This window comes from Morus notabilis, unplaced genomic scaffold (assembly GCF_000414095.1).
Source record: "Morus notabilis unplaced genomic scaffold, ASM41409v2 Scaffold73, whole genome shotgun sequence".
NCBI classification, from domain to species: domain Eukaryota; kingdom Viridiplantae; phylum Streptophyta; class Magnoliopsida; order Rosales; family Moraceae; genus Morus; species Morus notabilis.
The window spans coordinates 296,664-322,281 of NW_010358777.1; the positions used below are offsets into that span (position 1 = coordinate 296,664).

General features: G+C 34.2%; 3 protein-coding genes across 5 annotated transcripts; 1 reads left to right on the top strand and 2 right to left on the bottom strand.

Annotated features, from left to right (window-relative positions):
• The first annotated feature begins 7,545 nt into the window (after window positions 1-7,545).
• LOC21409105 (folate synthesis bifunctional protein, mitochondrial) lies at window positions 7,546-10,900 on the top strand. 3 transcript variants are annotated; one of them, XM_024162532.1, is made up of 3 exons: window positions 7,546-7,630; window positions 8,804-8,923; window positions 9,291-10,900. In XM_024162532.1, the coding sequence occupies exons 2-3, from the start codon at window positions 8,857-8,859 to the stop codon at window positions 10,760-10,762; spliced, it is 1,539 nt and encodes a 512-aa protein (XP_024018300.1). In that variant the 5' UTR covers window positions 7,546-7,630; window positions 8,804-8,856; the 3' UTR covers window positions 10,763-10,900. The 3 variants fall into 3 exon arrangements, with proteins under 3 accessions (XP_024018300.1, XP_010091600.1, XP_024018301.1); XM_010093298.2 differs by having other exon boundaries at window positions 9,321-10,900; XM_024162533.1 differs by having other exon boundaries at window positions 9,324-10,900.
• A 340-nt stretch (window positions 10,901-11,240) lies between these two features.
• On the bottom strand, window positions 11,241-12,693 carry LOC21409106 (peptidyl-prolyl cis-trans isomerase E). Its single transcript, XM_010093299.2, has 2 exons — window positions 12,281-12,693; window positions 11,241-11,724 (listed from the first exon to the last, which is right to left on the bottom strand). The coding sequence occupies exons 1-2, from the start codon at window positions 12,585-12,587 to the stop codon at window positions 11,513-11,515; spliced, it is 519 nt and encodes a 172-aa protein (XP_010091601.1). The 5' UTR covers window positions 12,588-12,693; the 3' UTR covers window positions 11,241-11,512.
• A 913-nt stretch (window positions 12,694-13,606) lies between these two features.
• Window positions 13,607-15,596, bottom strand: LOC21409107 (cytochrome b5). The gene is made up of 3 exons (XM_010093300.2): window positions 15,322-15,596; window positions 14,250-14,316; window positions 13,607-14,079 (listed from the first exon to the last, which is right to left on the bottom strand). The coding sequence occupies exons 1-3, from the start codon at window positions 15,406-15,408 to the stop codon at window positions 13,835-13,837; spliced, it is 399 nt and encodes a 132-aa protein (XP_010091602.1). The 5' UTR covers window positions 15,409-15,596; the 3' UTR covers window positions 13,607-13,834.
• Window positions 15,597-25,618: the final 10,022 nt, after the last annotated feature.

Genomic DNA, 25,618 nt, shown 5'->3' on the forward strand with positions numbered 1-25,618 from the left:
TCTCTCTTTCTCAACCAAAGCTCTCTCCCTCCGTTTCTCTTTCTTCTCTCTCTCTATTCTCTCAAACTCCCTCTCTCCGTTTCCGGCTTAGTTTCTCTTGCGATTGTCGGCCAGGCGGAGTCTCTCCCCTCTCTCGGTTCTCTCGGTGTTAGTGGGTTTATTCTCGTTAAGGTTTCCAGATTTCGTCATTGGCTAAGACCGGTATTGGTTGGAGCTCATCAGATCAATAGCCTATGTGAGTACTCCATTAAGCTTTTTTTTTTTAATGTTGATTTGGTTGTGTTCTCTGGCTTGGTGGTTTTTTGTTTAAAATTTTTTTTCTCTGCTACATAAACCCTTTGTTTGGACTGGATTCTAACTCTATTTTATGGGTATTCACATATTTGGATTATAGTTCATGGATATGGTTATTTAAGCATTTGAATCTTTCGTGTAATATTGTTTCAAAAACTATGAAGGAAAACTTTTTTTTCCCTCTACTCTGTATTCGGTTGTAAATGAGGATGAATTTGGTAGGAAATGGTTGGAATTAAAGAGTGAATGAATTCCATTTTGAATTGGAGAACGTTCTATTACGTATGTTAGGAAAAAAAAAGGAGTTATGTATGTGTTTGTATGTATATATATGTGCGTGTGTCTGTATATATATATGTTTGGAAGAAGTAATTTTTAGGAATAAGGATGTTTTTGTTCTTTAAACGATGTTCCTACGTAATTTTTGAGAATGTGTATGTATCGAAAACCTTGTGAGCAGAGTCTATGTTTTTGTTCTTTGAATACATGTCAATGAGTGAACTTGCAACTATAACATCTACATCAAATAAATGATTAATAATCATGCCATGAATCTGATTTCCGAATTCATAGCTGCATCTGTTTCAGCCATTAGTGCCATTATCTGTTTCAGCCATGAGTGAACTTGCAACTATAACATCTAGATAATATGTCATATTATAAACACGCTTTGATAAGTTCTTGTAAAGCCATTATCTTTGAATTCATAATCCACTTTCTCTGTTACATCTTATAGGACAATGAGAATTTTGTGGGACAAACGAGAAAGCCCGAATGTCATATATTCCTTGCAACATATGCGAAATGATAGGTCGACTTTAGTTGTTGAAGGAATAGATGGTGTGGTACGTCTTATAAACCAGAACACAGGTGAAATTCTTTCCAGCATAGTTTTGGAAGGCAAAATGCTATCTGGCTCTCGGGGGAGTCGTTGAGAGAGCCAAAGGGAGAAGGCTTGTGGAAGATGCCCACATCGACAGTATTCCTAGAAGCGATCGACCTCCCATTACTTGCTTGGCTGTTGGGATGAAGAAGATAGTCACCACACACAACAACAAGTACATTAGAATGTGAAAATTCATGGCTTGTTCTTTTGGGGTAAAACTCAAAAAAATATTTAAACTCAAGTTACAACTTTATTCAAGTTTATGTTCGTTTGTAAAATTTGAGTTTGAATTTGAGTTTGAGGCTAAAAGTTGAGTTCAAGTTTCCCCTTCGACTTAGGGTGTGTTCGGCTGGCTGCCTAAAAAACTCAAAAAAGGCAACTCGAGTTCCAATTTTATTTAAGTTCATGTTTTTTTAAGTTTGAACTCGAGTTTGAACTCGAGTTTAAACTCGAGTTTGAGACTAAAACTCGAGTTCAAGTGTCCCCCTCAACTCGAGTTCAGAAACTCGAACTCAAATTAATGAATAATATTTTTTCTCTTTTTAAAAATGCTATAATTTTTTCGTTTTAATCCTAATTGAGATGATTTTTTTCTAAGTGTTGACACGAAAAGACAAATAAAACCTCACCCATATACCCTATTAAAATTTTTCATTACCATTGAGTTTTTTATTAAAATACTATATAAATACAAATTTAAGTTAACTCACTCAAACACAAACTCAAAAAAAGATTCTTATCTCAAACCATAACTCAAATGTACACAACCAAATACAAACTCAAGTTACAACTTCAACTCAAGTTATAACTCATATTCAACTCAAAAACTACACTCAAGTCACACTCCAAAAGAACATGCCCTTAAGTTCTTAAACTCAAAGTCAAGTTAATGAACAATATTTTTTTATTCTTAAAAACGTTATAACTTTTTCGTTTTAATTCCGATTGAGATGATTTTTTTCTCTATGCATTCACAACGAAAAGAAGAATAAAATCCCACACATATGCCCTATTACAATTTTTTATCACCATTGAGTTTTTATTAAAATTCTATCTAAATACAAATTCAAGTTTTGACCCACCCAAATACAAACTCAAATAGATTCTCAATTCAAATCATAACTCAAATGTGCACATCCAAACACAAACTCAAGTTATAACTTTAGCTCAAATTATAACTTAAATCCAACTCAAAATCTACACTCAAACTATAACTCAAAAATACAACTGAATAAGCCCCAAATATTTCGGATTAAAGCCTCAACGGAGTGATTTCTTTTTTTTTTTTTTTTTTGCTTAAAGATTTTAACTGTAGTGGTGCTGAATTAGAGAATGCCAGAGAAGGATTCTTAGAGATTCCTAACAAGATGTCTTTTTTTTTTTCCTTTTTCTGATAAGAGGTAGAATGAAGACGTTTAAGAGGGAACAGAGGGAAAAAGACGGTTCTTAACTCGAGAACGTGGAAAGCAAATTGAGGAATAAAAACGTCTAACACTAAATCTGGGTAACGTAAGTCCCAATTGCTAGCTAGGAATTGCTACCCTTAGTGCTGGAACTTTGGACAGGCCGTCCGCGACCGTCCAAAAATACTGAATTTTTACCCGAGCCCGAGCCCGACCCGCCCGAAAAATTTGGGCCCCCTGCCCGAGCCCGAAAATGCTCTTGAACGGGCCACGGGCTTATATTTGGCTGTCTGAACCCGGCCGGGCCGCCCGAGCCCGCCCGAATAGCCCGAATTTTTTTTAATATTTTTTAATTTTTATAATTATTAAGTTAGTTTGTGTTAAAATTATATAAAAATCAAAATCAACATTCAACAGATATTATTAACACAATTGAATAAATTAATCATGTATATTAATGATGTATACTAAATTCATAATTCATGATTGCCTCGTTAAAAACCTTGCCAAGAGAAACCCAATTGAGATAAAAACTTGGCAAGAAAAAAAGAGTGCAATCATTTTGTGACGAATTACAAATTTTATAAACTTACAAAGTTATACAATTACAAATACAATGTCAAAAGTAAATACATATTTACAAATTACAAATTTACAATTTAATTTGAAGCTGAATGATCGTCTTCAAAATTAAATGTTAATTGATTAAATTCATCGATCCATTCTTGGCTTGCCGGCGAACTTGTATCTTGTAGACGTTGATCGGCCCGATCCTAATCCTTAATGTAAACCAAGGCTTCAACAATATCCCTTTGCAATGTATTCTGGCGTTCCTCAAGTATTCTTCTTGTCGTACTGAAGGCTTGTTCGAATGAAATAGTGGAGACTGGGATCGAAAATATATTTATTGCCAATCGAGTTAGGATTGGCTAGGTTAATGCCCGTGCCCTCCACTATTGAACTAAGTCAAACAATTCTGCCGTACCGTCGACTACTAAGCCTTCACTGAGGTACGTCATAAGCTCGTTGAAGCTGCCACCGTCGCTACCACTGCCACTTGTTGACGAAGATTCACTCCCAGCTTATGTTTGAGTTGTCTTCTTCTTCTTCTTCAACTCGAAAACATTCAAGAATGAATGTGGGTTTTCGTCTTGTTGTTGTGGTTCCTATACTCTAGGAGGTACTCTAAACCTAATCTCACATTTACTATAGATCGAAAATATTTTTTTCTTTATTATTGGATATTGTTCCGAATAATTGATGCCTAAAAATTCACCTAAGTTATCTAAACCACTTACTAAACCTTCTAATTTTAATCTATGATAAAAAATAGTACCTAAACCATACAACAAAGGCAACTTAGACCAATATTTTATAAATTTCTTTTCCATTGAATGGATAGGAGCTGCTAAGATTGGGTCCTCCCTATATTCGCTAAATAAAATACTAATTCGTAAAAGTTTATCTAAAGCTAAAGGTGATGTTGGATAATATGTTCCACTAAGTTTTAGAGTCACTTTATGAAACCTACCTAAAAATTGATACAAAACTTCGGTAATTTGCCAATCATATGCGTCTATATGATTTACTCCTACTTTTGCACACATATAATTTGTTATAGCATCCTTATAGGGGATGCATTGTTGAAGCATTATGTAAGTTGAGTTCCATCTTATAGGCATATCTAACGCTAATGCTCTAAGAGGTATATTTAATGCTTTTAAGAACCTAAACTAATCTTCTTATTTTTGGTTACTACCTTGAATCCATACAAGACTATCTAATTCTTTTAATGTGATTACCTATTTCTTTTAAACCAGATTTAACAATTAAATTAATTACGTGACATGCACAACGTTGGTGGAAAATTGTACCGTCACCGAATAAACTTAAATCATTTTCAAAGAACTCAATTGCTTTTGTATTGGCACTAGTATTATCTAATGTTATAGCTATTACTTTATCTCTTAATCTAAATTCATCAATTACATTCAAAATGATATTATATATTAAATCCACACTATGTGATCCTAGAACACATTTAAAACCTAATATTCTCTTATCTAAATCAAATCATTTAAAGTAATGTCCGGTTACAGCTAAATAATCTTTATTGGCAATGACATACCAAATATATGCCGTTAACGCAACGCACCCGCTAGTCGAGTGTAAAAGGTTTATTAATGCTTCTTTTTCTTTTTTAAATAATTTTAATAAATCTTTCCTAAGAGTAGTTTTTGAAGTGAACTGTGCATTAGGATTATGTACAACCTTAATATATCTTTGCCAATTAGGATGCTCTACAAAACTAAGTGGTTGATCTAAAACAACTATCATTCATGCAACTTCTATACGATCTACTTGTGGATCGTATTTCCAAGTAGTTAGGATTGGCTAAGCTTTTGAAGACACTTTTCGGAGTGTCTTCTCAAGTGTGTGGTGCAGTGAATAGTGTCACATTGTAATTTAGATAAATAATATTTACACTGAGCTATATGTTTAGTGTTACCATCATTGTCGATCTCCTCAATTATGTCGAAGTGATCCCAAACTGTCAAGGTGCGCTTGCATTTCTTCCTAGAGGTTGCAACACTTGCAGACGCAGTCGCACTGGCACTCGTCGTCACCGCTTCTCCACGCCCACCACCATTCCGACTATGACCTCCAGTATGTCCAACAGGGCTCAGATTAGTAGATTCCTGTGTAACAAATTCATTAGTGGAAAATTGCCCTTCTTTCACATTGTGTTGGGCATCAATGGGAATACCACTATAACCAAAAGGATCCATTATAAAAAAATAAGAGCGATTTAAGAGAGAGAGCTTTAGGATAATGTGATATTTTTTGGAAAAATTGTGATAGAGATTTGAGAGATTGAGAGAGATTGAGAGAAATTGAGAGGGATTAAGAGAGTTTGAGTGAGAAAAATGTGTGGGGGTATTTATAGGGAAATTTTTGGGTTAAAATTGAATTTTTTTTAAAAAATTAAGGGTGCAACGGCTACTTTAGGAATCGGCGGGTTGGGTTCGGGCGGCAACGGTAAAAGAACTAGCCGTTGGACGGGTTTTCGGGCATTCTGACAATTCGGGCAGCTCGGGCATGTCGGGCATTTGGGCAAAATTTGGGTTTTCAGGCTTATTTTCGGGTCGGGCACCAACGGTCGGAATTTTGACCCTTTTTTAGGATTTTTGGGCAGTTGGGCGGGTCGGGCATTCGGGCAAATCGGGCTTGGCCGGAAAAATTTAAAAAAAACTCCGGCAAACGCGCAGTTGACGGCGCCTACACAGCGGCGGGCTCCGATGAGGTGCCCAAATTTGGGCTGCCGGAGCCCGAGCCCAAAATACCACTTTGGACGGGCTGGCATATGGGCCTGCCCGCCGGCCCAAAGTTCCACCACTAGCTACCCTTAAGTTTTGACATATTTTCAGCGAATTAGACGAATAATCCAAAAGAAAAACAATAGCCCATCACATTGCCAGGTGATATGTTGAATGGGTCAGGTGATATGTTGAATGGGTCAGATCAAATCAAAGTTGATTTTGGGGATTCTATTGACAAATCTATCGGTAAAATGATAAATGAGTAAAAATGAGATAAAATAGACACATATATTTTACGTGAAAAACTCCCAAAGAGATGAGGTAAAAATCACAGGCTAAGTGTAGAATAATTTTACTATGAAAAATGAGATTATAACATTTTCTTTAAATTACACGAAGAGAGGAATAAGAACTACGCTTTCATATAAATAGGAGAAACACTTCATAAAGAAAAAAAAAAAAATTAGAGAAACTAAATTTCTCTTTCACTATGAGAATTCTCTCTGAAGGGTAAGAATGAGATGCTTAAACCTTCCTCCAAGCACCCTAATATAAACTCCAAGAACGAATAACCACGAAAAATTAGAATTCTCTCTGAAGGGTGAGAATGAGATGCTTAAACCCTTCCTCCAAACATCCTTATATAAATTTCAAGAATGAACTATAGCCACGAAAAACTTATAATTAAGAATTGGTTAATTTGTGACCATTCATTTTACATGATCACTATTTAGCCACTTGACTAAATTTAATCTACACAATTTTATATACTTGAATTATGACCTTGAGTTTTGCTAATTTTTTACCTTTGGGTCTAAGCCTAATCCAATAGAATCCAAGGTTAAAGGGCTCATGGTTGGGATTTAAAGAAGAAAATTGCAGAAGAGTCCTTTAGTGGCGGAGGAGTCTCTGTTGCTGAAGCTCCAAGCTTAATGAAGATATGCTCTTGAACCATAATGCATTTGCATTTCTCTACCCTAATCACCACACATATGCTGGTCTCTTTTCTTCTTTTCTCTTTTCATAACTGGTGGTGGAATGACTAGTTTCGGATTTATAAAAATATATATATACATATATATTTACATACAAGTTAGATTTGTAAAAGACCCATTGTCTAAGAAAAGAGAACAAAGATAAAGAGTCGATGTTGGTTTTTTTAATTCTCCAGAGGAAACGAAAAGATATTTCAGAGAAATCAAAGAGAGTAAAGAATTAATAAATATAGGTATAGGAGAGTTAGTTAATTTAAATTTTTAATTTGAGTTAATATATAATTTTATTTAAGAGTTTTTTATTATAATAAAAAAAATTAAATATAATTTTTTATTATAAAAATTTTTAATTATAATAAAATTAAAATTAAAAATTTAAATTAATAAAATGAATGTGATCATAGGGAGAAAATAAAGACTAAAGTCTTATTTATTTCATCAATTTTAATTTTAATTTTTAAATTTTTATAATTAAAAACGCTTAAAAAATATTAAATATAATTTTTTCTAGTTAAATTTTTTTTTTAAAAATATTATATCTCAATTTAAATTAAAATTTTAAATCCGTCGCACGATCTTCCCTGCCGGTTCTTTAGTTCTAGCTTACGCTGCCATCCCGTGAAAAATATAAAAGAAATAAAATAAAAAGTAAAAAGTTGTTACGCTATGTCTCTTGGTTCCCCATCACTGTCTCTCATTCTCATTTGACTCGAGAGAGAAGAATTTCAGCAGGTACTGAATGAATATCTTCTTCTTCAGTTCTTGAGTTGCTTGTATGATTTTTGTTTTTGATACTTTGAATGTTTATTGGGTTCCGCAAGAGCTGCTAACCTATGAAGCTTTTTTTTATTGTGAATCAATGTTCCTTCCTGTTTTTGGCTGAAATTTGTGTTGTAATAATGTTCCTTCGTTTTTTTGGCTGAATTTTGCGTTGTAATATTGTATCTGCACTTTCTTTGAGCTATCTGCAGATTTATGCTTTCTCTCATTTTGGCTGAAATAATTGAGCTGCTTCCGTTTTTTATTGTTTTCCTCTTTCAATTATTTCTTTTGTTTATACATCCAAAATATGTGATGTTGTGTTTAATTGGTTGGTTACTTTCTTTTTGAACTTGAAATCTTGAAGATTGGATTTTGTGTTGATCTTATGGGATTTATAGTTTAAAACTGTTGTGCTAAATGTGGCGATTGAACTTTGGACATTGGACAATGGAATTTTGATGTTTATCTGGCATGTTATTGGACTTTGGATGTTGGATTATGAGTTTTGCAGATGTTTCTTTGGCATCTTTATGTTTTCAACCTGCTCTTTTACGGTGGAAATAATGTATATTAAGTATTTTAAAATTATGAGTTTTGCAGATGTTTCTTTGGCATCTTTATGTTTTCAACCTGCTCTTTTAAGGTGGAAATAATGTATGTTAAGTATTTTAAAATTTTATTTATAATGTATAAAAGAATTAGGTACAAAACCCGAACTACCAAAGGACTGCCCAAGCCGCCCTTTCAAATTGTGCAGTTATAGGTTGGACCTTTTACAAATCACAGTGGAAAAAAAAAAACGCTCAAACCGCTAGCCATGCACCCCTAAATTCTAAAGAACCTAAACTCTTTTTTGGAAAAAAAAAAAACCCCCTAAGAATTTATTTTTTTTCGCATTATTTGTATTCTATATAGTCTTCTTTGCCTCATTAAAGTTTTTGCGTTACAAGCTGCTGATTTTCGTTTGATAAAAAAATTTCTCTGTATTATGCTTTCGTATCTTTTATACCATATTTGAACCTTTTTTCATTTCTTTGATTTAGTTGGGGAAATGGGTTTTGGCCTCTTTGGTGCTAGAAATGAATTAAGCAGTATGAACTTTGAAGTTGAAAGAACATTAAGTTGTTTTCATTTTCCATATAGGAAGAAGAAGAAAATCAACTTCAACTTCACTTTGATGATAAGCTGCTTCTGATATGAACATATTCAAGCAGCTTAGGCCCAGCAAGCGGGGATTAAACGGTGTTTCAAGGCATTATAAAGGTAAATCAAACACAATTTACTAATTCTGTAGAATCCGTGATTGTTATTATTCAATTGCCTTCAGTAAAAGCATATGATGCCAAATGTTTTTTTGACTAATTAGACAGTTTCCAAAACATGTTGAAAGTTTGAAAGTTTTATACTTCAGCTTTACTTGATAGGTTGTATAGTGTATACTAAGTAGGGTTTGAAAATATCTTGTTTAATGGCATACCCTTAGTGATATGAGATTCCATTGGAGTGGTAGCATTATTGTTTCAGATATTGAAGGTCCTTAAAACAAAATGTAGCAAATTGTATCTTTTGTGAAGAGATTAAAGTTACCCAAGGTTGGTTGTTGACAGTCCTTTTTCTAATCTTAATGCAGTTCCTTTTATTTCCTTTCTCCATTCATCAGCAGACACCTCGGTGGAAGTTCATTCTCCAGAGCAAGAAGTAGTGATTGCTTTGGGGAGCAATGTGGGTGACAGATTGCATAACTTCAATGAAGCCCTGCGGCAAATGAAAAGATCGGGCATAAATGTTACGAGACATGGTTGTTTGTATGAGACGGCACCGGCCTATGTGACTGAGCAGCCTCAGTTTCTTAATTCTGCTGTTAGAGCTTTCACAAAACTTGGACCTCATGAGTTATTGGGAGCACTGAAGAAGATTGAAAAGGACATGGGTCGTACTAAGGGAATCAGGTACGGTCCTAGGCCAATTGACATGGATATATTGTTCTATGGAAACTTAAGGGTCAATTCTGATGTTCTTACGATCCCACACGAAAGAATTTGGGAAAGACCATTTGTAATAGCGCCACTGATGGATTTGCTGGGAATAGCTATTGAGAATGATACAGTTGCTAGCTGGCATTCTCTCTCCCCTCACTCCATGGGGATTTTCGAATCATGGGAGAAACTAGGTGGTGACCCTATAATCGGAAAGAAAGGTATGAGGAGAGTTTTGCCCATTAATAAGGGCTTATGGAACTGGTCTCAGAAAACCTCAATCATGGGCATCCTCAATCTGACACCAGATAGTTTTAGTGATGGAGGGAAGTTTCAATCCGTGGAGGCTGCGATCTCTCAAGTTCGCTTGATGGTTTCAGAAGGGGCAGATATGATCGACATTGGTGCACAATCTACACGTCCAATGGCTCCTAGGATTTCTCCCCAAGAAGAATTGGACAGACTGAACCCAGTTTTGGAAGCCATTCTTGAAATGCCTGAAATGGAGGGAAAACTTGTATCCGTAGACACGTTTTACTCGGAAGTTGCTTCAGAAGCAGTCAGCAAAGGGGCTCATATCGTAAATGATGTGTCTGCCGGGCAGTTAGATTCCGACATGCTTAGGGTTGTTGCTGACCTTGAGGTTCCTTATATTGCCATGCACATGAGGGGAGACCCATCAACTATGCAGAATAGTGAAAACCTAGAATACGATGATGTTTGTAACCAGGTTGCTACTGAGCTTTACTCTAGGCTGAGAGATGCCGAATTATCGGGTGTCCCAGCTTGGAGGATAATCATTGACCCAGGGTTTGGATTCTCAAAGAATACTGAGCAGAATTTGGATATTCTTACGGGGCTACCGAAGATCCGGGCAGAGATTGCAGACAAAAGTTTGGCCTTGTCTCATGCACCTCTACTTATAGGACCTTCTAGAAAGAGGTTTTTAGGCGAAATATGTTCTCGCCCTGCTGCAGTTGATAGAGATCCTGCTACTGTTGCATCTGTCACTGCCGGAGTTTTGGCTGGTGCCAACATTGTCAGAGTACACAACGTGAGAGAGAACCGAGATGCTGTCATGCTATGTGATGCAATGTTGAGGAGGAGATCTATTGCATCATTTTAGGAAGTTGGGCAAACTCTGCAATTTTTTCTTACTGCAAAGTTGTGCTTCATGAAAATCTGTATCATTTTGTGCAACAAGTTTATTTTTTGCAATAACATTACTTCTTTTGGAGAATCTGTACCCATTTTTGTTCGTGAAATAAACATAAAGTGGTGTAAAACAAACTTATGATGCCTTTTATACGAGGGTGTATCTTTTCACCTTGTATCCATCAAAGTTGGTGCAATTTACAGAAGGAATTCTCTATGTCGTTGTTCGTTAGAAAAGTTCTCAAACTCTCCACACGTTCTCTTTGTCTATAATTCAATCTTTGGGAGCTTCATCAAAATTCAAAATTACTTTATTTTACAATTCTAGTGGCTGTGTTTTGAGCATTCTCAACAATCCACAAATTCTCTTTACTATGTAAAGCAATCAGTCGGCGTCTTTTCATGATTAAGTCCCCAAAAGGAGAATAAATTAAACTTACCAAGATAGTGTAGCAAAAGTATAAAAGTAGATGATAGAAAGCCAATTTCAAATCTGGCCATATGAGAGTTATTTATCTTCAATCTACATCAAGCACCTGTTTAGTTCAACATGTTTCTATTACTGAAATATCAAGGGACAAAAAAGAAGATCAAGGGATATACTAAAACTGCTTCAAACTTGAATTATAGACAATCCACTCTGTGAAGCAGGAAGTTAACCACGAAACAATTTCCATTCAGTTCAAAGGAATCGTAGAATGTCAAACGGCTGTGAGCCTAGCTAGCTATCATTGTTCTGTTTCAAAATCTCTGCTTCAGCCCTGGCCATGGGATCATCTCCTTCGTCTTCTTTCTCCCCTTCTCGCTCTTGAGCCATTTTCTTCCTGTGCAACTCCTCAGCTGCCTGCATCGCCGCTCGGTTCTCCGCCTGCATACGCTGCATTTCCTCCTCTTGTTGCTGCCTCTCAAACCAGGTGTCCGCATCCGCCCAAACTATCAAAATACATAAAAAAACACGCACATTAACATCCATGAATAAACAATTTGTCGTCAGTCTTCAAGTATTATATTAACTATACAAACAAATAAGATGCTAACTAATGCTAATTGTAAAAAGAACATTTTTCTGAGCCTGAAAGTATAGACACTTATCTCAGTAAAACAAGTTACAAAAGGTCTTCATAACGCTAATTTATGATTCGGAACCTTTTCCTGAACCTGAAAGAATGGACTCTTCTGGGGAAAAAAAAAAGGTGTTCTTCTGTAGAATAATGCATACCGAAGCTATTATCTTTGGCACATTTTCTGGAGCTGAATGTACTGATTTTTTATCTCAGAGAAAATAAAATTTCAAAAGGCGTTAAAACCCTAAACCCAAAATTCAGAAACAATAAAGATCAACGTTATGCTAATTCCCAATCCCTAAGTACTACAACTAGCAAGCGGATCAAATAACCAAAGGCAATTACGCTAATAATCCGATTGCCGAAGCAAAGGCAAGATATTTGATAAGAGGGAAAGAGAAGAGAGTGAGTGATGGTTTGCTTACTGGGCTGGGCTGCCCAACCCTGCTCGCCACCCTTGATGCGCTCAGGAAGGGCGTAGTTGACGGTGAGGACGCGGCCGTAGAGCTCGGCGCCGTCCATGTTGTCCATGGCGGTGGCGGCGTCCTCGCGCTCGAGGAAGGTGACGAAGCCGAAGGAGCGGTGCTTTTGGGTGGCCTGGTCCAGCGGCGTCTTCACGTCTTTGATGTCTCCGAATGGTATGAACGCCGCGTGCAGAATCGACTCGTTCACCTCTTCCGCTAGTCCTCCGACGTAGAGTGTGTTCTTCTGCACACCTTGCTGCCCCGCCATTGTTGCTTTACACCTCCCTCTCTCTCTCTCTCTCTCTGTTCTACTTCTATTTTGTGCTTCGGATTGAGACGAGACTATCAGACTGCGTATCGTTTGGTTTGTACATAATGTACTGAAGGGAAATTTCCATTAGAACTAGTTATCGACTATTTATAAACATAACCCGTACTTCATACATTTTTCGCAAGTTTACCATCTATTTTATTTTTAACAAAGTAAATTGCACTGTTGACTATTTTTTTTCTGTATAATATACGTCAGAGCTTTTAATTTTTGCAATTTACACAATGAACTTTTAAATGAATAGTAATTGAAGTATGATAACTAACAAGTATTTTTAAATTAACAGTTTGAGACACGAGATTCACACATAATTTAATTTGAAAAATGACGAGTTTTTTCTTTCACTATTGTTATTATATCGTACCATATCGTATAATTTTTATACAATAGAGTGTCTGGTTATTGTATCATATTAATTTAAAAAGATATATTTAGACCTAATCTCAACCTAGTTTAGATTCAGTCTCGATCCCAATCCTAACATTGGGATTGAGGTGAGGGAAAAGTTGGAGTTGTTCAACAGAGGCTTTTTTGCAATAATTTTTTTTTAAATAATGGGTCAAATTGTAAATTTTAAAAAAATAGATGTCAAAATATACAGTGTTGTAAGTTCAATTAAATAGTAAGATCTAATACATAAAATTTTTCCGATTTATGCAATATATAAATGCTGTCAAACAACCTATTGTTTTTAAATAGTACTATATGAATATTGTATAGCAAACATGCTCTAATGGAAAAGGTAGATATTAACCAAAATTGAGCTACCTCACTACTGCATCTTGGTGCAAGGAAAATCAGACGTCCAGAAGTAGTATAAATTGTCAAATATTTGTAAAGCACTTGAGAGACGTCCAGAAGTAGTATAAATTGTCAAATATTTTTTAAACAGAGAGATAGAGGAGCTCTTTCTTTGCATGTAAAATGCTGCAGGGAAAAACCACAAAAGAGGCAACAAATTCCTAGTTTTATTGAATTGCATCTTTTCAGATATGTTTGTATTCAATCATTCTCACATAAATCAAATCTTAAAAATCGATTTCCACCTTTCTAATAATTTCCCAAATTTTTGAAATCCTAACATATGGGCCAGTTCTTTTGGTTACTATCCTTGTAAACATTATTCAAAATTGTGACAGGAGCGGCTTAGCAGAGCAAAATTTTACCGCGTGCAATATGCATCATCACTTCTTACGCAAGTACAAGAAACCAACTACAACAGAGACTCCGACAACCGTGGTAGGAACAACCCAGTATTGCTTTGTCAATTCTACGAGCTTCTGTGCATAATCTCTTCGCTGCTTCTTGGAGATGATTTCGAGTTCAGGAATAGCAGAGGTGTCGAGTTCACCAATGCAAAAGGTTTCCATGAGCTCCTTCGCACTTTTGCTATGCCCAGCATCTTCAAAATCTTCAGTGGCATCCCTCCCTGCAGTGGAATCAAAAGAACACGGTTAGTTCAGGTCAACAATTTGTACTAGTACTTGTATCTACATTTCTTTTTTGGCCAATGATAATGTGAGTTAAATACCTCTGGAAACACACCTAAAGATTAACGGAAAATTTAAATTATTTAACTTGGAAGCATGAGAAATATACCAGTTGCAGCAAGCACTACATCATCTCCGCCGGGGTGATCGTCCAAGTATGATGACACATCGTACACCTAAGATCGACAAAAGACAATGTGTTTAGATCCAAAGGAATAAATGGCATCAAAATGAATGATTCACTATTCTGATAAGCCACAATCACAGAAAACGAATAGATTAAAAGTCACTGTTTCATTGCAGTATTAAGATTATACTTTTCTTTTTTTCTATAACTTGATCTCTTAAGAAATCAGAAGACTCATAACCATCTCATCATGCAAACCACTAACAAAACATAATGACAACAGCAATAGATAATTCTATACTGTTCATCCGGATATGATCATATCTGAAACACTCCACAGCAAAAAACTTACGAAACAATCACCGAGAATTGAAAAACCTGAACCCCAAAATCATCCACGTCACCCAAAGCAATACCAGAAAAATTTTAGTGTTTTTTTTTTTTGGTTCAAGATCAGCACTTCATTTAACCTCTACCCTTACTCCTTAACTCCACAAAAGCCTAGACTAGACCTCTTCTTCTCCACCATCCCCAAAATCCAAAATCTAACTCATTCCAAACTCATCTTCACGTAAACTAAATTACAAAGTCAAATTACCATCATAGACCCGCTTGAGATACCACTCAATATCCATCTGCCAAAAACAGGGCACAGATTTAACTTCCTAATATGTAATTAGGCATCCTATAAAAAACACACTTATACATTGGCAATGACTATATCAAGGGCATATTCTTCTTTTCAAGCCAAAAGGGTGAGACAAGAAATCCAAACTAAACAAATTTCGACGTCACAACATTGTCTGAGAATTAAGCTTATCCCAATTCCTGTGTCCTTATATAACATCGGCAATTACGATCTCCAACAGAATTATTGAATCTCACAAGAGATAAAAATAAAAATCCAAAGCCTGAACAACGTCCATACCATCCTAAAAACTATAATACTTAGGTAAAATAGATCCAGAAAACTGAATCTAAAATATTAATAATAAAAAACCCATTAACAAATCGAAGGAAAAAACCCCCCTTTTTTTTTTGGGAGAAAAGGTACCTTGCCGTCGATGACGACCCAGCAGTCGTCCTTGGTGTTGTGGTCGGAGGCTTCCGCCATGGTATAGAGCTTCGTGAGCTGTGGCATCTTTGTAGTTTCGATAATGTCACCACCGGTCGGAGACTTTTTTTGTCACAGATGTTTCTCTTTCTCTTTCTCTCTCTCGGACTCGGTGGTGCCACAACTACTGCCTGCGCTTGCAATAATTGACTCGAGAGAGAGAGACGATAGAAATGGAAGGAAGACGGAGGAGAAGAAAGGGGCCAGTGAGGCACTTATTGTACTGGGACATTCATGAGACTAGACCCAGTTAGCCTATAAAAGCCCAATCAGGGAGGATTGTTGAGAAATTTCAAAGTTTATTGTTTTATTTTTTATTTTTTTAATTCTATTATTTATACCACTATATAAATTTTAATGTCATTATAAAAAATAACTAGATACAAAAACATAGCCTAAAGACTAGGCCCAATTAGCCTATAAAAGCCCAATAAAGGAGAACTGTTGAGAAAATTTTGAATTTAACCATTATTTTTTTAACTCTATTATTTATACTATTACATAAATTTTGATGTCACTATAAAAAATAACCTACAATATATGTAAAAATAACTTAGAGATTATGAAAAATATCTGACAGGTTATAAAAATATAACTTACAGTTCATGAAAAGATAATCTACATGTTATTAGTTAGATAAGATAAATTTAGCAACAACAAAAAATAGTGTCAATTTATTGAGGACATTTTGAAAATTCTCCAGGATTGTTTGCTTTTGAGCATCATTAAAGCACGGTCCAATTGAGATGGAGCCAGAAAAACGTGGATTCAAATCACCTATTTAATTTTGATGTTTAGAATGGTATTTAATCAAGGCATGTTTAGTAGATCTTTTGTTTTGCTTCTAGCCAATTCAAGAAGATAAGTAAAAGGAAAATAGTATAAAATAGGCTAATATGAAAAGTTTAAGAAAGTATATAGGCCAATTTTTAGTTATAGAAATTAATAGGCCATAACTTGTCAAGTTATGGTTCATAACCAGATAAGTTATGGATAAACTTGTTAAGTTATGGTTCATAACCAGACAAGTTATGGACAATTATGGACAATAATTTGTCAAGTTATGGTTAATAATCAGACAAGTTATGGACGAAAACAGTAATTTAGCCTATTTATTAACTTATGTAAACTATTGGCCTATTAATTTTAATTCATCTCAAGTATTGGCATATTTTCCTCTTTCTCACTAAGTAAAAACTGTGACTTTTCAGCAAGTGTTTGGAATAAAAGAGTTTAAAGGGTCAAAACCATTTTTAAGTTTATAATAGGCAATATAAGTGTTGGAATTAAGTTTATAACGCTTTAATAAATGAGACATTCTCTAGTATGATAACATACCGGTAGGTCAGATTTTCTAACCGTTAGATCTACATAAAATCACGTCAAAGTCAAAAAGTATGCAGATCCAACACTTAACCTATCGATACACTAAGCGTATCGGAAAATCTCCCTTAATAATATTCTCATATAAGTTTTAAGATTTTATTTAGAAGTGTTTTTTTTTTTGTAAGTTTTATTTTGTGGTTTTGACCGGAAGTTATTCTAAATAACAAAAATACTTATATGAGTTTATCCAAACATTTCCACAAGCAATTTTTGGAACTAGAAAGCCAAAAGTAGCTTTTGATAGCTATCTCAAACAAACTCTCTAATAATTTAAAAAATTAGAATATATTTTTAATTAATTTTTTCCTACTCATTTAAATGTTAAAAATTAGACAGGTGATTTGAGTCTGAAAAACGCATGAGAAACACAAGTGTGAAAAAAAAAAAACGACGACAAAGAGAGTTAATATGGTTATTGAATTACCATATTGAGCTTTTTTTTTCCCCTTTTTTGGTCACGATTTTGATGGATTGTCAGTAATTTCTCAACTTTTTTCGCTGAACATCTCCATTAACAATGCCTCTTTGATTCGTTTGTACTATGGTAGTTTTACTGGTTTTGTAACTTGCTCCCCAAGTAGTGTCATGGAGAAAGTTAAAGAGTTTATTATTTATCAAATAATGAGAAATTTATTTATACAATTATTTAAGAATTTTTAAATTTATTTTAAAAAGGAATATATGTAAAGTCACAATTGATAAAAAAGAAAAATTAAATAAGAACATATTTGAAGAAAATTATTTTAACCAATAAAAAATAAAATAGGAACACATGTGAAAAAAATTACTCTCATAAAAGCTAAAAGCAAAGCTGGGAACATACACAAAAAAATTAAAATGTAAAAGAAAAATTTACAAAAAAGTAAAGATAAAAAGTAAAAAAAAAAAAGAAAAAAAAAGTGAATGGGCTGACACATAGAAAAGAGTTTTAACTCTTTTATGTATTGTTAGATACATAAAAAGTCTAAAAATGAAAAAAGAGAATGGAAAATAGAGAAAAAAAAAAGAGAAGGCCAACAAAAATTAATTTAAAGTAAAATATGAGATAAATAACAATACGTATTTTAAAAAAGGAAAAAAGAAAAATATGTGTAAGTAGGAAGATATTTGAGAAGAAATACTTTAGTTGGACAATTAGAAAAAAAAAATTATGAGGATTACTTTTGAGAAAAAGCTAATTTAAAGTATCATATAAAATATATAAGAAAAATGATATTTAAGTAGTCACACGTTTGAAAAAAATTATTTTCATAAGAGTAGATTAGAAAGTTTAACAAGACTTATCTACAACAAAAAATATATAAAAATAAGTAAAAAACCAAATGAACTGAAACGTACTTTCAAATCAAAACATGTATTTTAGTAAAATATGTGTGTGTGCACTGTATGGGTGAATTAGTATAATTTGAGCAAGATGAAAAAAAAAAGTATTTCAAAGCTCATTGGAAAGAATAAAAGTTGTATAGGAATCTTTAACAAAAAGAAAAAAAAAAAACTTTAGTACGGATATATTTGAAATTGAAAGAATTATTTTAATTACAAGGAAGTGAGAAAAAAAAAGTATTTTAAAGGAGGATATTGCAAACAAAAAGAAAAAAAGTTGTCAAAGAATATTGAGAGAAAAAACAAAAAAAAAGCAATAGGAAAAAAAAAAGAGAGAAGGAAAATAAAAAAATGTCTAAAAATGAAAAAAAAGACAGAAAGTTAAAAAAATAAAAAAGAAAAAAAGAAAGAAAAAAAGATGAGGGCAACATGTAGACTACATAGAGGCTAACAAATGACCTCCTTAAGAGTCAAATTCTTAACTCTTTTAGGTATTAAGACTATCTCTAATGTAAATGTTAATGTTAATTGTATATTTAGCATAAAATTAGGATATAGTATGTTATTTTTATTTTTGTTCCAATGTATAATACTATTTGAAATGTTAAATCTATTTTTTTCTATAATTTTTAAGTTTTGAAAGTTGTAAAAGTAAATTTTTATTTTTAAAATAATTAGAAAATATAAAAGTTAAATTGATTACATGGAAAAAGTAACATTTTAATTAATAGTAATTAAGTGTCAAATTTTCTTTATGCTATACTTGGTGAAAAATTTGCCACAAAATGTAGCATATGAAAAATTTAACACAATAAATAGTATTGCATTGGAGAGTGTGTTTTGCATTCAAATGCTAAATTTATAGTTGACACATTAATTATAGTATTGTATTGGAGATGCTTAAAGAATAGATGACTTGGTTTTGCACAGTGTCTGGTTTGTTATACCAAATGAGTGGTTGAATGCAGCCAAAAAGAATATTATATTATGCCTTCCATGGGAAGAGCTTAAAAGTAAGCAGGTGGGTTTACAAGTTAGTGCTGATATTGTTTTGTTGTATACGTAATTTAAGCACATCAAGTAACTATCTGTCAAAGAGAAATTTAACTAAAACAGACAACATTTGCTACTTGCTAACTGGCTATTTATGGACGTACAGAGATACTCAATGTTGCACTTAAATGGTGCTAATTGTATGATACATCCAGCAATGCGGCAACACATTAAACTATAAACGCGTAATGCTTCAGTCACAGAGTGAAATCAGAAAGAAATTTCTTTAGGATATGAAATAGTTTCAAACACTTTCAATTTGTCCTCTCCCTACTGTTTTCTCTCCCCTCCACCCGGACCCCGTTCTTTTTATCAATTCGAGTTTAAAATTTAAATTTTACTACATCAAAAAGCTCTTAAAAATAATTACATCTAACTTTTTAGTACAGTAAAAAGCTCTCACATAAAGTCACATCTCAACTCAAATTAAAAACTAGAATCAGCGAACTAAACGGGCCATAACTTATTGCCTGCAACAAGGAAACAAAAATTAATTTGGTTAAATATAGAATTCTAATGTCTGCAAACAATTGACTTTTGCCCACCTGTTGAAGTACATATGCCACAAGAAACGAACGATTTGTTGTAATCATAGCGTGGCGTCGAGCAACCCAATAATGCGGTATACATTGTCAGAGAGCGGACTGCTAATCCCGTAAATTCTGTTGAACCTTCCAAGGCGGTGTTCTGGTATAATGTTTAGATCATGTGTGCTCCTATGTTCATAGTTGTTGACCTCATCGTCAGATACATTTCTTCGAGGCACATATCTTCCACCAATTTCGTAACTGTTGTCCATCAGATGCATTTCTTCGAGGGGCATATCCTCCACTAATTTCGTAATTGCGGACCTTTTTATCAAATGGATTTCTTCGAGGCACGTATCTTCCATCAAGTTCAGAGCTGTTGACCTCTTCATTAAGTGTATTTCTTCGACGCTCATATTTTCCATCATTCTCGTAATTGCATACCTCTTCATCATGGGTATTTCTTTGAGGCATATATCTTCGATTCATATCACAATCATGACAGATGACCACTTCCTCATATGCACTTCCATATAGATCATGTCTACTCCTATGTTCATAGTTGTTGACCTCGTCATCATATACATTTCTTCGAGGCGCATATCTTCCACCAATTTCGTAACTGCTGACCTTCTCATCAGATGCATTTCTTCGAGACACATATCCTCCACCAATTTCGTAACTGCTGACTTTTTCATCAAATAGATTTCTTCGAGGCACATATCTTCCACCAAGTTTAGAGCTGTTGACCTCTTCATCAAGTGTATTTTTTCAACGCACATATTTTCCACCATTCTCGTAGTTGCTTACCTCTTCATCATGGGCATATCTTTGAGGCATATATCATCCATTCATATCATAATCATGGCAGATGACCACTTCCTCAGATGCACTTCCATATCGATCATGACAGGTACTGAGTTCATGGCTGCTGAAATCTTCATCATGTGCGTGTTTTTCAAGAGGTGAGTATCTTCCGTTCAGATCATGCCTGCCAAGTTCTCTGTTACTAACACCCTTATACACTGCCTCTCTCTGAGGAGGAGCAAATGCTCGAGGAGGGATATATCCTTGTTCTTCATAGGTAGTGTTAGTATCACCATCATTAGAATTAGACGACTCAGTCCACCATCCATTTTTTCCTGTTGGAAATTTAAATTCTATTACAAATTAAATTATCTAGCATTACAAATTTGTAGTAAGAAAATTACCATTCATCATATGTATTGCAACTTGAGCGTCTCGATGATACCGAAAATCAACATAAGCAAATCCTGGACCCCTCTAGGCCTAGCAACCATATTATGTGCAAAAGTGCATAGCAGCCAACATAAGTCATAGAAAAAAAAGGCCAAACGAAGCTCTGAACCTCTCCAAGGACCCAACCACCACCAGGATCGAACCTCTGCAAGGACCCAACCACCGAACGTCAACGTGCTAGAAAACGCCTCCCAAACATCCGGTTATCAACGACCAAACGAAACCCAATCCGTCCTAACCAAGGCACCCCACCACACACTGCCACCACCATTGAAGAGCCGTCAATAACACAAGCTCGGGACTGATTTTCATGGCCCGAAATCTAGCGACGAGCCCAGAGGCGATGCCAGAACTCCAGCCAACACTCAAGCTTCCTTTCTCTCTCTCGTTCCTCTCTGTCAAAAGACTTCGTAAGAAATTTTTCTCTTCATTAATACAATAATTAAAGCATAAGCCAAAATAAAAACATCAAAGCATAAGCATATATAGGAAATAAAAAAAAATAGTATTAGCCAATCTAGATTACTTATTAGTAATTGCCCTTTTCTGAGTAAAAAGAATTCTAATTACTAGTTACCTTATTTTCTTTAGCAAAAGAACAAGTTACCTTAAAAAGGCAATTTTATATATAATACGTAAAAAAGTATGTGTATTAGGATTGGGTGTTTTTCTCGTTCCCGCCTTGCCACGATTTAGAACAAGATTTTGTCCTCATCTTTAATTATTAGTCCCCATCCCTGTCCTATTTGAGGTGGATCTCCACGGGAACTCATCCTGTTAAAGAATATTGTCATCTCTAATTACAAGGGCGCAAAATTAAAAGTTTGTTTAAAAGGAAGGAAAGAAAATGAGAAAAGGGAGAAGTTAAACGTAATACTGGAAGGATTAGAGAAAAGATGAAGAAATGAATTAAATGAGAAATTTTTAAATCTTAAAAAAAACCTCTGAATCTGTTCAACTTCAAATAGGGAGAGATTAGAGAAAAACAATTCATAAATAATAATAATAATAATAAATAATAATAATATCAGTAATAATAATAAGAAATATTATTATTACATTATTATTATTAATTATGTTAATTATGTTAATGATGATGATATTAAAGTTACTTTTTTGTCTCTATCTATTTTTCTTCTTTTATGTTTCTTTCCCGCTTACGGTACATAATCTAAACAACATACAATCGTTTATACAAAAACTCATAAACTATAAGAGACAAACGACTAGTCGTACATGCTTTGTCACCGACAAGTCATTTCCTATCCTCTACTCGTAAAATGTCTCGCATTATTTAAAGTCGCTCATTTAGTTTCTGACTACTTGGAAAGAAAACACAAGAACCAAATAACAACAACCTCCAAAAACTCATGGCATCGTTCAAAAAACTGTTCTTCTCACCCTTCTTTTTCACCCTCTTTTTCTCCCTATCTATCCTTGAAACGTCAAAGTCTGACGAGATATTTTTTACCGTCACTTGCCGGAGACTGGATTCTCCTTCACTCCAACATCGTAATGGAGGCCATGTCAGCGGCGTAGCTAGTCAAGATCATTAATGGCAAGCTTATTCTTGGCAACAGAGAGGGATCCGGCATCGTCACTACAAAAAAAGGGTTATTAGCGATGACATTTGTCGTTCCTAACAGTAAGTTATTTGCGACGACATATCGTCGCAAAAAAAGAAACACAATTTTTGAATGACATGTCGTCGCATTTAATATTTATGAGGGCATGTCATCGCATATATGTAAATATTTGCGACGACATGTCGTCGCTAAAAACAATAGTAGTATTTGCGACGACATTTCGTCGTCAATATTTATTGGCGCCAAAACTAATATGGCGCTAACATGTTTAGCGCCAGTTTGTCCATTAATTGCGATGACATGTCATCGCTAATATTTAGGTTTATAGTTGGTAGTGACGTGGCAAAAAAAAAGCAAAAAATTTGGCGGTTTTTTTAAAATAAGTTCAAGAAAATTCTTTATTTTTTGCGATGCATGTATGACTGTCGTCACAAATAATAGTTCAGAAAATTCTTCTAACCCCGAGTACTTTTTGCGATGACATTTATAAATTGTTGTCGCAAATATTGATTGAATTTAATTTTCCACAAAAAAAGGCAGAAAATTTAGCGTTTTCCCAAAAATATTTGCGATGACTATATTAAAAAGTCGTCGCAAAAAATGAGTATAATAATATCAGTAATAATAATAAGAAATATTATTATTATATTATTATTATTAATTATGTTAATGATGATGATGTTATTAAAGTTACTTTTTTGTCTCTATCTATTTTTCTCCATTTCCGTTTTTTTCCCGCTTACCGTACATAATCTAAATGACATACAATCGTTTATACAAAAAGTCATAAATTATAAGAGACAAACAATTAGTCATATATGCTTTGTCACCAACAAGTCATTTCCTATCCTCTACTCATAAAATGTCTCGCATTATTTAAAGTCGTTCATTTAGTTTCTGACTACTTGGAAAGAAAACACAAGAATCAAATAACAGCAATCTTCTGTAACTCATGGCATCGTTTAAAAAATTGTTCTTCTCACCCTTCTTTTTCACCTTCTTCTTCTCCCTATCTATCATTGAAACGTCAAAGTCTAATGAGATATTTTTCACCGTCACTTGCCAGAGACTGGATTCTCCTTCACTCCCACATCGTAATGGAGGCCATTTCAGCAGCGTAGCTAGTCAAGATCATTAATGGCAAGGTTATCTTTGGCAACGGACATGGATCCGGCATCGTCACTACAAAAAAAGGGTTGTTAGCGACGACATTTGTCGTTGCTAATAGAAAGTTATTTGCGACGACAAATCGTCGCAATAAAGGAAACAAAATTTTTAAATGACATGTCGTCGCATTTAATATTTGTGAGGGCATGTCATTGCATATATGTAAATATTTGCGATGACATGGCGTCACTAAAGACAAGAATAGTATTTGCGACGACATGTCGTCGCCAATATTTATTGGTGTCAAAACTAATCTGGCGCTAACATGTTTGGTCCCAATTTGTCCATTAATTGTGACGACGTGTCATCGCTAATGTTTAAGTTTACAGTTGGCAGTGATGTGGCCAATAAAAGGAGGAAAATTTGGCAGTTTCTCAAAAATAATTTCAAGAAAATTCTTCATTTTTTGTGATAACATGTATGACTGTAGTCACAAATAATAGGTCCAGAAAATTCTTCTAACCATGAGTAATTTTTGCGACAACATAAATCAATTGTTGTCACAAATATTGATTGAATTTAATTTTCCACAAAAAAGGCGAAAAATTTAGCGTTTTCCCAAAAATATTTGCGAGGACTATATTAAAAATTCGTCACAAAAAATGAGTATAATAATATTAGTAATAATAAAAAGAAATATTATTATTAATTATGTTAATGATGATGATGATATTAAAGTTACTTTTTGGTCTCTATGTATTTTTCTCTATTTCCGTTTCTTTCCTACTTACCGTACATAATCTAAACGACATACAATCGTTTACACAAAAAGTCATAAATTATAATAGACAAACGAGTAGTCGTACATGCTTTGTCACCGACAAGTCATTTTCTATCCTCTACTCGTAAAATGTCTCGCATTATTTAAAGTCGCTCATTTAGTTTCTGAATACTTGGAAAGAAAACACAAGAACCGAATAACAGCAATCTCCTGAAACTCATGGCATCGTTCAAAAAACTGTTCTTCTCACCCTTCTTTTTCACCCCATTTTTCTCCCTATCTATCCTTGAAACGTCAAAGTTTGACGAGGTAGTTTTCAACGTCACTTGCCAGAGACTGGATTCTCCTTCACTCTAACATCGTAATTGAGGCCATGCCAGCAGCGTAGCTAGTCAAGATCATTAATGGCAAGGTTATACTTGGCAACGGACAGGGATCTGGCATCGTCACTACAAAAAAAGGGTTGTTAGCGACAATATTTGTCATTGCTAATAGTAAGTTATTTGTGACGACATATCATCGCAATAAATGAAACACAATTTTTGAATAACATGTCGTCGCATTTAATATTTGCAAGGGCATGTCATTGCATATATGTAAATATTTGCAATGACATGGCGTCGCTAAAGACAAGAATAGTATTTACAACGACATGTCGTCGCCAATATTTATTGGCGCCAAAACTAATCTGGCGCTAACATGTTTGGTCCCAATTTGTCTATTAATTGCGATGACGTGTCATCGCTAATGTTTAAGTTTACAGTTGGCAGTGACGTGGCCAATAAAAGGAGAAAAATTTGGCAGTTTCTCAAAAATAATTTCAAGAAAATTCTTCATTTTTTGTGATAACATGTATGACTGTAGTCACAAATAATAGGTCCAGAAAATTCTTCTAACCATGAGTAATTTTTGCGACAACATAAATCAATTGTTGTCGCAAATATTGATTGAATTTAATTTTCCACAAAAAAGACAGAAAATTTAGCGTTTTCCCAAAAATATTTGCGAGGACTATATTAAAAATTCGTTGCAAAAAATGAGTATAATAATATCAGTAATAATAATAAGAAATATTATTATTACATTATTATTATTAATTATGTTAATGATGATGATGATATTAAAGTTACTTTTTTGTCTCTATGTATTTTTCTCTATTTCCGTTTCTTTCCCGCTTACCGTACATAATCTAAACGACATACAATCGTTTACAC